Below are 13,532 nucleotides of genomic sequence, written 5' to 3'. Positions count from 1 at the left end.
AAATACCAACGTTCTCATAAACTGGAGACTGTGACTGTGACCAATGGTGGCTTTTTTCTCCCACTGTTCACTTTTGTGTATGACTCAACTGTCTGAGATGGTTTTATTTACCCAATGTTTTCAAGTGTTTTTACCTCATTTTGCTAACGCAACACCTAAGGCATAGTAACTATTCTCAGCCTCATATCTGTGACAATTCTCCTGTGGTTTATACTGTTTTATATTAATATAAAAGACATTCATTAAAAGATATTTTATGTCTATTGGCCATTTTTTTCTGAAAACAAAAACATTTTTTCTTAATTGACATCATCCTCTCCACATAAAACATTGAAGGTCACAAGAATAACAAAAGTTCATAAACACTCAAACACTGTTTCAAATCTTCAACTTTTCTTATGTCCCGTGATCTAAGAGCCTAACATGGCTACTCACTTATCTTCTTAGTTCAAAGGTCTTCTTGATCTGTGGTTGATATTATCCTAAGATCCACGTACCCTGCTCCCATAGAAGCTGCTCTCACGACCACCTGTATCTCTCAGAAAGGGCACGGGATGGCATGGGATGGGATGCTCTGTGGATGGGGGAAGAACTTTGCCGACACCCGCTTGTATATTAGCAGTCCTTGTCAGTACCCCATGCAGTAAACAGAGAAATGTTTTCAGCAAGGCAGCTTGCACTTCCAGGTAAACATGCTGCCCTCCTAGACTCAGAACCAGTGTTCCATTGAGCGAGTGCGTATTGCAATTCTTCGTTTGTGAGCCAGTCTTACAATAGGATTGTAAATATATTTAATAAGTCATAACCTACAAAAGTGGTATAATTAACCTTAGAGAGTTGGACTCATGTCACAGAGTATGCCCTTGTTAATAGTTAGCCACTAATTAGCTCAGGGAGGCGTTTTCTGTGTCTACAGCATTACACTACCACGTCTTCACAGGAATAGATTACTGTTCTCTACTGTGCTGGTTTGAATAAGAATATTCTTCATAGGCCTACGTATTTCAATATTGAGTCATGGGGAAGTACATTTTCTAGGAACTGAAAAGCATAAAGAAACGTTTTCAAAGCACAGTGCACTGACCTCTTAGATTTCGAGATTCTAAACACCCCTGATCAAAGAGCTAACCATGAGAGATTATTGTCAGACACACCTCAGTGCAAACCCAGGCGAGGCCTCCAAAACATGTATGTTTGTGTGTAGCTGCTCACCTTTAAGTTTATTGTGCTCGGAATCCGCTGGGAAGAGGGAATCTGGAAAGAGCTTGGGGAAGGTGAGTCCTGCATACTTGGGCCGATTCTCCACGTAGTTTCTGACAGTGGGCTGCAATTTCTTCATGAATTCTGGACATGGAGTTCCTAGCTGCTCAATGACTTTGTTCCACTGGTCAATATCTGGGAAGGAAATAGTTAAGGGAAAAAGAGGTGCAGACCAGGGCCTCTCACCTTTCCCTGCCTGCCACCAGAGTGCTATCAGCCCAACTGAAATTTTACTTAGCAACACAGGTGAAATCAAAGCTCACAGCCTGGGAACCCTCTTGGAAATTTTAAGTCAAATTTTGGGACTTGTGTGCTTTTAGAGAACTACTATTATTTAACAAATGCAAGAAATATAGTCTTTTTTATAAAAATAAAATATTATTCAAATGTAACAAAACACATTAACACCTATATAATCATGTGACATAGGGTAAAATATATAAGGACAGATGATGGAAAATTCCTATTTCTAAAGATTAAAAGATTGAAGCAATGTATGACAGATACCCTACTGAAATAAAATTTAAATAATTGTGTGATTTAGGATTAAAATTATCTCAATTAATAATGAGATTTTTTTACCCTAAAGTTACCCGGATCATTTTTATTTTTATAATAGTGAGAAAATATATCTTTAAAATAATATTTATTTGTATTTCCATAAATAGACTTTAATATTTTTGTTCCTTTTCTAAAAGTGAGAAATTTTATTGACACTTAACTTTGTATGTATAAGCATTACATTAGGGGTCCTCACAGAAGCTTTGTTTGGCTGTTTGGTTTCAATTGAGAAACAAAAACTATCTATGTTTGTGAAATACATTGAAAAGTTTTGATAGATACACATTTACATTTGTAGATTACAAATTTCTGGGTTTTATTTTTTAAAAATTTATTATGCATTTGTGGAAGACTGTTTGAAGCATTCAGAACTTTTAGGTTCCCATAGTCATCCTGTCTGTAGCCACTCTGCCTGAAGCCACTCTGCCTGTAGTCACCCTGCCTGTAGTCACTCTGTCTGTAGTCACTCTGTCTGTAGTCACTCTGTCTGTAGTCACTCTGCCTGAAGCCACTCTGTAGTCACTCTGTCTGTAGTCACTCTGTCTGTAGTCACTCTGTAGTCACCCTGCCTGTAGTCACTCTGTCTGTAGTCACTCTGTCTGTAGTCACTCTGTCTGTAGTCACTCTGTCTGTAGTCACTCTGCCTGAAGCCACTCTGCCTGAAGTCACCCTGTCTGTAGTCACTCTGTCTGTAGTCACTCTGTAGTCACTCTGTCTGTAGTCACTCTGTAGTCACTCTGTCTGTAGTCACTCTGTCTGTAGTCACTGTCTGTAGTCACTCTGTCTGTAGTCACTCTGTCTGTAGTCACTCTGTAGTCACCCTGTCTGTAGTCACTCTGTAGTCACTCTGTCTGTAGTCACTCTGTCTGTAGTCACTCTGTAGTCACTCTGTCTGTAGTCACTCTGTCTGTAGTCACTCTGTAGTCACTCTGTAGTCACTCTGTCTGTAGTCACTCTGTAGTCACTCTGTCTGTAGTCACTCTGTCTGTAGTCACTCTGTAGTCACTCTGCCTGAAGTCACTCTGTTTGTAGTCACTCTGTCTGTAGTCACTCTGTCTGTAGTCACTCTGTCTGTAGTCACTCTGCCTGAAGTCACCCTGTCTGTAGTCACTCTGTCTGTAGTCACTCTGTAGTCACTCTGTCTGTAGTCACTCTGTAGTCACTCTGCCTGAAGTCACTCTGTTTGTAGTCACTCTGTCTGTAGTCACTCTGTCTGTAGTCACTCTGTAGTCACTCTGTCTGTAGTTACTCTGTCTGTAGTCACTCTGTAGTCACTCTGTAGTCACTCTGTCTGTAGTCACTCTGTAGTCACTCTGTCTGTAGTCACTCTGTCTGTAGTCACTCTGCCTGAAGTCACTCTGTCTGTAGTCACTCTGTAGTCACTCTGTCTGTAAGCACTCTGTCTGTAGTCACTCTGTAGTCACTCTGTCTGTAGTCACTCTGTCTGTAGTCACTCTGTAGTCACTCTGTCTGTAGTTACTCTGTCTGTAGTCACTCTGTAGTCACGCTGTAGTCACTCTGTCTGTAAGCACTCTGTCTGTAGTCACTCTGTAGTCACTCTGTCTGTAGTCACTCTGTCTGTAGTCACTCTGTAGTCACTCTGTCTGTAGTCACTCTGTCTGTAGTTACTCTGTTTGTAGTCACTCTGTCTGTAGTTACTCTGTTTGTAGTCACTCTGTCTGTAGTCACTCTGTCTGTAGTCACTCTGTCTGTAGTCACTCTGTCTGTAGTCACTCTGTAGTCACTCTGCCTGAAGTCACTCTGTCTGTAGTCACTCTGTCTGTAGTCACTCTGTCTGTAGTTACTCTGTTTGTAGTCACTCTGCCTGTAGTCACTCTGTAGTCACTCTGTCTGTAGTCACTCTGTAGTCACTCTGTCTGTAGTCACTCTGTCTGTAGTCACCCTGTCTGTAGTCACTCTGCCTGTAGTTGCTCTGTCTGTAGTTACTCTGTCTATAGTCACTCTGTCTATAGTCTCTCTACCTGTAGTCACTCTGTCTGTAGTTACTTCATCTATGACAGTTGCCACTCTGTCTACCTGTAACTTAGCACTGAGTGAGCAGCTTTTCATCCCTCCTTTATTCCCTTCCCAGCATCATGGTACTAACTCAGTTGTTCTTTTTTATTTCTCATTCATATTTGTCTCATAGCCTTGGGAATGGTAAACAATGAAGGCTTCAAAAGAGCAGTCCAAAGCTGATTTCAAATACAATCAGGCCTTGCAGATTTGCATTTGTCCCAACACTGTAAGCAGAGACTTCTCCTGCCCCCTTGAGCTTTCTACAGTTCTGTCCTGCACTGTCAGCTCCTTCCCACTGAAGTGACACAAGGCTCCTCAAAGACTTAACATAATACTAACCAATTATCTAGTCAAGGGTTGATTGTCCTGACAGAAGACAAAAGAAAGCATATTTAACGTGAATATGAACTTCAAATGGTAGACAGACAATTAAACAAAGATAAAAGCAACTTAACTTACAAATGTTTACCTCCCTTACAACCTGGATGAATAAAGGTTATTATAATAAGAATGAAAATTGCTGTGGACCATCAGGAAATAAATGTAGGTGGGAAAACTGGAGATGTGTTTTCTGGCATGGCAACAGCAAATGAACCAAGGACAAGTTTCAGTAAACTTCACTGACATCATTATGTGCCTGAGATTTCCAAGTAGAACAGAATTATTAGAAGTAAAGAAATTAAATCTCTATAAAAGATTGGTTAGTCACTCTCATGGAAAAACGCATGTTAAATCTATAGCTATATATAAGCTCTAAGTACATAGATAGATAGATAGATAGATAGATAGATAGATAGATAGATAGATAGACAGATAGATAGACAGATAGATAGATAGACAGATAGATAGATAGATAGATGATAGACATGTCAGTAGGTATATAGCTGATAGACAGAGATAAAGAGACAGTTTATAGATAGAAAGTTAGCTATAGAACTCAGTACTTGGCTCAGTCATCACTGTAAAAATGGAAGGAGTCCATCTCTCCAGTGCAATTGGATTACCATGCTTCATCAAGCTGTCATTGACTCATTACTCAAACTTGCTCTGAATTTCAAAGAGTAAGACAAATAAAGTAAAGAAGTCCCTATATTTTCTACAAAGAAACCAGTTAACAAGTTTGGCATATCATCAACCCATCATTTATTCTGATTTCATTAAACTAGAGTCAAGAAAGTATTTCATAAGATTCTTCAACATAGAAGTATCTTTGTTTTTCTTTTTTGCAGGATGTTTTTTAGCTCACTTTAGTTTCAGACTTGTAGTATAGCTCTGACCCCTGCCCTGCTGCCTTTCTCCACTTCAAAAGCTCTGGCATTGTAAGACTGGATGGGCCACACCCTGCTCATAACCAAATGCTCCCAAAGAGTCAACTTGGAATCAATTATTTGCTATTCTTGTTAAAATTATAAAAATCACAAAAAATGCTTCAAGTCTCTAAAAGCACAGAGTGCTTTTAAAGAAGCATCATTCTGGACTCTAGAGACGTTTGAACAATTAAAACTAATGTCAGTGAGGTCATTAAATATCTTGCAGCAAATACTGGGTATAACCCTCTTTAAAAGATGATGCCTTTCTTTGAACACACCTCTTTCTAGTCCTTTCTTTCTATGAATGCCGGGCTGTCTAGGCAATGAGGACTCTTTTTCTTATGTTCAAGTCAGTGCTTGTAAAGAACACAGACAATCTGGAGCTGATGTTTTAGAAAGAATTGTCTGGTTTTGGTCTAAAGTTCATGATGCAGTTTTCTAGGTGCATGTCCCTCGGGGAACGTTCCGATGTGCCTGCCTTGGTCTTTCGTCTCAATACCTTCACACTAACAGTGTTGTTGTATATACATTAAAGAAAAACAAGGTGAAAGTAAAGAAAAATGATCAGAGTTTTGTACTTTCAAACATAAGCATTTATAAGTTACCTGCTAGACACTGACATTGTATAACGCATCCTTTAAAAATGAAGTGCTAAAATTATTTTCTTGAAGGCACTTGTCAGCGTTAGATCATCTTCATGCTGCAGAGCAGAGGGAACTGAATACAGTCGACTAACCAGTCCTGCACAGTGATGAAAACAGTAACTATATGTGTACTTCTACATTTAAGAGCTATGGTCTTGGAAAGTGTCACCATGAGATAAATTATCAAAGGCCTTGAGGATTAATGGGAAAAGGCCACTTAATAAAAATTATGGCAGCCAATTTCCTCACTGTAATCTAAGTTCGCTGGAGATTAAATGGAGTGGCAGTGCAAATCTTTCACTCTTGAGAGCAGACGGGGTAATTTGCAAAGGAGCTTGATCATTGCTGAGGACTTCCATGAATGGTACCATCCTAGAAGAATGGAGCAAAAAATAGGTAGAGGAGGAGGGGTGAGTTGCTGGAGCCCAGAGACTTCAAATTTTTCTGTTAGGATGAGAAGTCACATCTAAGTGCAGTTCTTGCCTTTAGCATCCCTGATTGGTGAGCTTTTAAAGACACTTTCCCTGGTGAATGCACTGATGGACAATACCTTTGTTTTCTGGGTATTGGGTTATAATTATGAATGACATTTATGCTTTGTCATTTCTACCTTCAGGAATTCTCTAGGGATTTTGACCTACTATGCAGTGTGAATTACTGTTTTGTTTTGTGTCTTTGATTATCCTGTTACTAAGAATGGGATTCCTAGGGTTGATATTGACACGCCTAAGGAGTCACTACCTTGGCCCTGCTGTTCAGTGTTCAGTATGAGTATATCACAACCTTCACTCGCAACCTCAAGAATATCAACATTTCTTTTCCAATTCTTTGCTCAGTACCAAAAGATGGCATTGCCACCTGTGACATCTATACTGAACCATTCCGGACAGTGCCGTTTTATCTCCAACAAGCCACTACTCAGACCCAGTGTTGGGTATGGCTCTGTGTCTTTGTTCTATCTCTATAGGAAAGCACATAAATTGGTAATATTTCCAAGGAATGAGAAGTAAGGACACAGAGCACATGTGCTGTGGATTCCGTATCCTGGCATGAAACCAAATATCCATAATGTAGAAAACTCACAAGAACATAGACCTCCCTCCCCACAACCCTGACATACTCCACTTAACTGCAGGATTCTAGGTCTTAGGTCTGTGGTGATTATCACAGAAAAACCCCAATGACAACTGCTACCCAGACACTCCTTTAACTGTACTTTGACAAACACTAATCTAGAGACTATACTAACATCTCCCGACACTTACTAACACTCGGTGTAAGAAGGCTTTGTTGTGATTCCATTTTCATGGTACAAAACATAACAGGTTCAAATTCTTGAAAATCTCACCCCATATCTCTTGCTCACGGCACACTTAATAGACCAGTCCCTGGAAATAAGTCAGAGGAAAAGTCCTGGTCTTCCTTTCACATGTCACAGTCTTATAGACTGGAACGTGACAGTTAGGACCCCTGCGCTTCTGTGGAGAAAAGACTCTAGAGGAGGAATCCAACAAGGAGCTGTGCTGTCTGTGAGCTTCAACAAAGAACAGCCCAGATACTTCTCCCATAAACTATGCAGTGCCTCTTGCTTGGTGTGTAATTATGTCTCTCCCTAATACGATTTGGTCCTAAAAGCACATTTACATTTGAGGACATTCATAAGATCAGGGAAGACACACACACACACACACACACACACACACACACACACACACACACTCACACTTTGGAGAGCTCTGTATGGCACTGGTTATTGTTTGAGTTGTCTTACTTGTTTTAAAAACATTTCAGTTCAAGGCTGGAGCTGCAGCTCAGGGATAAATTATTTGCCCAGTGGTTGCGAAGTACTAGTTTCTTATGATGGGGGGAGAACAAAGTTCTTAGTCACGTTAGCTTTATTTTTCAATGTTCTTTTGTCTCAAAAATAACCCTCTGTTTCTGGTACCATAAAACATGAAGGCATGTTCGGGATACGATTCATTAAGAATGTGTTCCTTAGGAGTGAACACAGAGGAGGTATGATAAGCCAGAACGTTCCCTTTTGAACCTGACTCGGTGAGTCGGCAAAGCTGCACCTTCAGAGTTGGATGTTTGCAGTTTTCACTGTAACTGGCTGCTTTTGTGAATCTAATTATTAACGTAACCTATCGTTACAATCAAAACTAGACAGGAATTGTGTTTTCCAACATGCATTAATACACGTTACAGAAGCAATGGTTTTTTTTTAAAAGCAATTGAAGACTAACGTAGGGGACCCCCTCAACCTTGGGACCCCGTGTCTGCATAGGCTCTTTGGGGGATAGTTCTCAACTTGCCACAGCAGAATTCATTCTCTGATGTAAATTCTCCCTCCTCCAGGAGCACAGCTCTGGCTTCATAAACACAGGCCTGTCTTACCTGCATTGTGAAAGTACAAATAGGTTTGACATCTCAATTTTAGCGATGAGAAGGCTCAAAGACCCCTTTGAGCTAGTGAAAAGCGTCACTAAGGCAAATAGTCCCACTGCCCACCGCTGCCTCTATATCAGTTGAGCTGCAAGGACACTGGACTGCACCCCAGGGACACATCTCTGAAGGCCACAGTAATTTCTGTGTACACTGGATTGTTAAGAGGGGACATGGGTCAGGAAAACAGGACTGAGTGAAGTAGCTGTAGTAATAGAATGTTTGCCCGGCATGCACAGGCCCTGGGTTCAATACCCAGCAACATGTACACCAGACCTGTGATGTGAGCCTCCGGAAGTGGAAACAGGAGGATCAAACATTCATATGGACTTTGGACTAGTAAGTTCATGGCTGCCCCGTGCTACTTGAGACCGTGTGATAAAAGTACAGGCCAGGTGAGGTGCTGACCAGGCTTTTTATAGTAAAATTAAGGAAGAAAACAAACCCTGACTTTTAGCCCAGAATACCAACTAGTTTTCAACTATCTAGTGTTGTCCCTGAAAATATACAGACAACTGATTGTGTGTGTATCTAGATGTGTGTGTGTGTATAACAACAACTAATGAAAAAAAGGCCATGAATTTGAACAAAGAAGGCACATGGGTGAGTTTGAAGGGAGTAAAGGGACAGGTAAATATGATATATTATAACCTCAAAAATAAAATAATTAACAACTCTAAAAGAAAAATTCCACTCTGGTTTCTCTGGAAGTGGGGTTATAGACGGTTGTGGGTCCTGGGAACTGAGCACAAGTCCTCTATAAGAGCAGCCATTGCTCTTATCCTGGGAGTCATCTGTCCCACCTCTGAGGTTGAATTCCATCTATTTGAACAGAGATAAAACCATTGTGATGGAACAAGATTCACTTCATTTATACTTTTAAAAGTCTACTCTTAAAATATTTATAATTTAAGAACTATTTGGCCATCTAGTTTCTAAATTTCTTACTAAAAACAATATGTTGTATTTTTAGTGTAAAGACTATAAAAGCCTTGTTCCAAACCTGCTTGCTATTTAATTATATGCAAATGACATGCACAGCTGGTGTGGAAGGGCATTTAGAAATATTTAATTTTGAAAATGCTTTTGAGTAGATATGATTGCTGACTTTTAAAGCAACATGAACGGGATATATTTTATAGGTTCCTTGTCACCAGTTCAATTTTAAAGCCTCTCCCGAACAACTATATTTCAATGTCATTTTTCTCTTCAAATAAGTTACTTATAATGAGAAAGACTCAAGGTAAGTGTTACATTTTGCTCTTTGAGAGGTTATCTCTGTGACAGACAGTGGTTACAATTTGCATTTAAAAGACTAACTTAAAATAAACCCATGTGCTTGAAATCACTAATGAACCACAGTAAATTGATTCCCCAAGAAATCTACAAATTTGTCTCTCAGATTCTCAGAAAGAACTCTCGATATCAAAGTCTCATGTAAGTCTGCATGACGTGACCTCGTGACATTACTGTGGCCTTAAGGATTATTCGCAAGGGGTTTTGACATTTGGGTTAAACTATAATGCCCAAGCAGCCTCTCTTAAAGGATTTTAATAATGCTGAGCTGTGTTCCGTAGATTGGCTAGGGAACCTTCCAATGTGCTATAAGACGCAAAGGAAGCAGTCTGTTTAATCTTCAGGTGGCAAACATTCATTTAATCCGCAGTAATTCAACTCTAATGAATTTCTGGAAGAGCAAAGAGCATACAGACTAACTTAAATTAATTCCCAGATGTTAATTTTAAAAGGCAGTTAATTCATGGCGGGAGGGGGGTTGCGTGAGGGAGGGAGAAATCTTAGTTTTGGTTTTTGTTTCTTCTTCTTGTTTTAATCTGAAGTAATTTTGTTTGACCAAGCCCAACATATCTTCAAAACATAATTTACATTAGCACTAATAAGTGAACTATAGAAACTTTAATAAAATGTATGAGCAGAAACGAAATAGAAATAAAGGCAGAAAGACTTTAAAGGCAGGGTGTCATATTTTAAGATGAGAGAAAAACATTTTTAGAAAAAGTAAACAGTTTATTTAGCCCTTTTACCTATTTGTGGTTTATCTGTGTGCTGTGCTTATAGTATAGGTGTGTGTGAATATACACATGTGTGATGCGTGCATGTGTAGGTGCTTCTGTATGCACATGCATGTGAGGGCTGAACGCAGGTGTTGGTGTCTTTCCCTGACACCAACTACCACTTTCCCTCCCACTTGGTAAAGTTCTGAATTGTTAGCTTTAGACTTAAGGAACATATGTATGAAGTTATAATGTTATACTATACATATGTGTAACTGTATATGGAATACACACGCTTGAATGCATTATGTCAGCCTTGCATTTGTATGAAGTATTATGGTAAGAGCGGTGACAGGAATTAAAAGTTTAAAGCCAGGGAATAATCATAGGATGTCAGTAATCAGACTTACCTAATTAGACAATTGCCCAAAATTATAGACTCAAAACTGCTTCGGAATAGTGAGCATTTCAGTCCACCTTCCCCCGCTGATGAAGACAGAAGGTTGTCAGATATGATCAAATTTATATGATTTCTAAGCATTGCCTGGTGGCCATGTCTACCCTGGGACTTCTGAGAGAAGATTGCTTTCACTTCTCAGCGATGTAAATGACTTCTCTGGTAACCAATGAGGTTTTGAATATTACTTGTTAATGACATGGAGAACCTAAGAGCAGGTTTAGAGAAATTTCTCTTCATATACGCAGCATGAATAAGGCACAGTGTTTGAAAGGAGGTTGGTAAGGGTGGAAGCGAAGTGGACAGGCCTGCTCTGGACCTGTGTTAAATCAAGCAAATCACATGTGGGTGATACAATTAAGGATCTCTGTGCTAAATGACAAGTTCTTAGGATGGGAAACTATAAAGCATGAGTTTTAACACTGACCTGGATACTTATTATCTAGCTACATACTTGTCTTCTTTTTTGAAATTGCTACAAACAATAAGGCAGAACTTGCTATATAAGGCTGAACCTTTCATGTCTCATACTGTCCCATTCATGGAAGGACTTGTTGGGAGACTAGGTTATTTTACCATGAAGAAAGCTTGCAAATACTTGACATTTGATCTCACAGAAAGTCTCCAGGAGTGGAGATCTTCAGCAGTCTTGCATTGGAAACAGACAGAATAAACAAACAAGGGTTCACAGAGCCCAGTGGCCGCTGGGAAGGATACGATCAGTGCCAGGAAACAGCACTGCACCTTTTACCATTTCTCCCATGATGCACCCTACCGACCACATGTCAACTGAAAACAAAAAACGGAATGAAGATAAACACGAAATAGATCAAAACATAAATAAAACTTCAAGGCCACATTGCACTGTGGATGTGGGAGAGGCCTCGGTCCCTGAGCAGCTATACTTTGAGGCAGGAACGAGGTGTGTAGAGTGCCCAGGTCTTCCATCCGTAGAGATGAACCAACCAAGCCATCTGAAAGCTACTGATGCCTGATTATATTGCTTTGCAATTATAATTCAATGCTTTCTCTCACTTCTGATTTAAAAGCTCTAATTTGCATCCATCTGCAGGAATCTGAGTGTTTTGTATTGAAAATTATCCTAGGTTGAATTAATATGGGAGACATGTAAATCAATTTCATTTTTATTCTTTTGTATACCATAGCTAAAAAAAGGAATGGGGGAAAAGCTAGCAGCTAGCGCCCCAAAAGAAAAAAAATGTTTAAAAGGCATTGATGCTTGTTTATAAATATGAATACGTTTCCAGGAGCAGAAATTTCTGTTGGAGAATGAATGTTTTGTAGTGGGAGGGCCTCTGTCACTGAATCCTATCAAAGGAGCAGGGTTCTGAGCTGGAAGTCTTTTTCCTCTTCCATAAAAGCGGGGCCTTTGTAATGATAAAAGTGCTGGCTATTCAAATAAGCCTGTTCAATGTGAAATAAACCAGAGTAAAGAGCAAACACTTCGGAGACTGAAAACCAAAAGGAACCTGAAATGTGAGGGTCAGTTACATTGGTCTCTCCGGCTATCGCTAGTTATCATCCAGAACTGAAACCAGGAAGGCGGAGCCAGAGCACAGGGAAGGGAGGAAGGGAAGGGAGGAGCAAGAAAGGGACACACCTTCCCTTGTGGGACTGCCCCTGCTAGGTTCTACACAAAGTCAGAGGCAGGCTGAGCAGATGCCGGAGGACAGGGTGTTGGGGAAGTGGAGCAAACGGAAGGTGGGAGGGGTCACAGCACGGCGTAGCTTTCTCCACTCATGCTCCAAATTACGTGTAGTAATTTGGCAGTGTCCTGAAAGAGTTCCTTGGGAGGCTCTTTCCATTGTCACAGTCTTACCAGGGTGAAACCCAGGGTGTCCACTGCTTAGCCCCTAACCTGTTAGAACCCTGAAGAAGGAACACACACAGGGAACAAATGTGTTTGTTTCCATTTCAGGAAAGCAAGTGCCATGCAAAAAGTATCCGGGAAATGAGAGCCTGTCATTGCCTGTTAAAAGCATTCGATAATCACTGCCTCACCAGAGGCTGCTGGGATCAGAATCTTTGATTAAAGGAGGAGGGAGAGGGAGAGGGGGGAAGAGCAAAAGAGAGAGGGAGAGGGAGGAAGGGAAAGGGGGGGGAGAGGAAGTGAGAGGGAAGGAGGGAGGGAAAGGAGGAGGAGGGGAGTAAAAGGAGGGAGAGGGAGGAAGGGAGAGAGAGGGGGAGGGAGAGAGAGGAAGGGAGGGAGGAGGAAAGAGGGGGAGAGAGAGGAAAGGAGGAAGAGAAAGGGAGGGAGGGGTAGGGGAAGGGAGAGAGAGAGGAAGGGAGGGAGGGGTAGGGGAAGGGAGAGAGAGAGGAAGGGAGGGAGGGAGGGAGGGAGAGAGAAGAGAAGAGAAGAGAAGAGAAGAGAAGAGAAGAGAAAAGGTTATGTAAAGTTGTTTTATATTTAACTTACAAGTATTTTTATCACACTGTCCCAAGTGACTCAACTGCATGTGGTATATGCATGTGTATTGAGTTGTGTATATGCCTGTGTATATGTATCTGCTTTTATATGTATGAATGGTGTCTGTATGCAGTATGTGTATGATATGTGTAGTGAGTGAGTGTGTGTGTGTGTGTGTGTGTGTGGTATATGACTCTGTGTGTGTTGTATGGTGTTTCTGTGCACATCTGTATTCTGCCAGGGTGAATGTGTATAGAATGTATAGTGTAAGAATGTTCTGTGTACATTGTATATAGTGTGTGTGTATGTAGTATGGATATGTGTGAATATATGGAATGTGTCTGTGTATCATGTATGTTTATAGTATGTCATGTGTATGTTCAGTGTGTTTGTATA

At 40.5% G+C, this 13,532-nt stretch overlaps 1 protein-coding gene across 2 annotated transcripts in view; it reads right to left on the bottom strand.

Moving 5' to 3' along the window:
- The window catches only part of MAPK10 (mitogen-activated protein kinase 10), a 139,597-nt gene that overhangs the window by 45,791 nt on the left and 80,274 nt on the right, over positions 1 to 13,532 (bottom strand). For both annotated transcript variants that reach the window (XM_080925377.1, XM_080925378.1), the window contains exon 8: positions 1,213 to 1,395. In XM_080925377.1, the coding sequence (XP_080781503.1) occupies positions 1,213 to 1,395 (183 nt within the window). The remainder of the gene's footprint in view (positions 1 to 1,212; positions 1,396 to 13,532) is intronic.

This window comes from Micromys minutus, assembly GCF_963924665.1.
Source record: "Micromys minutus genome assembly, chromosome: 11".
NCBI lineage: Eukaryota > Metazoa > Chordata > Mammalia > Rodentia > Muridae > Micromys > Micromys minutus.
Note: the sequence above shows the minus strand (reverse complement) of the source record. Positions and strands in the feature narration are given on the sequence as shown.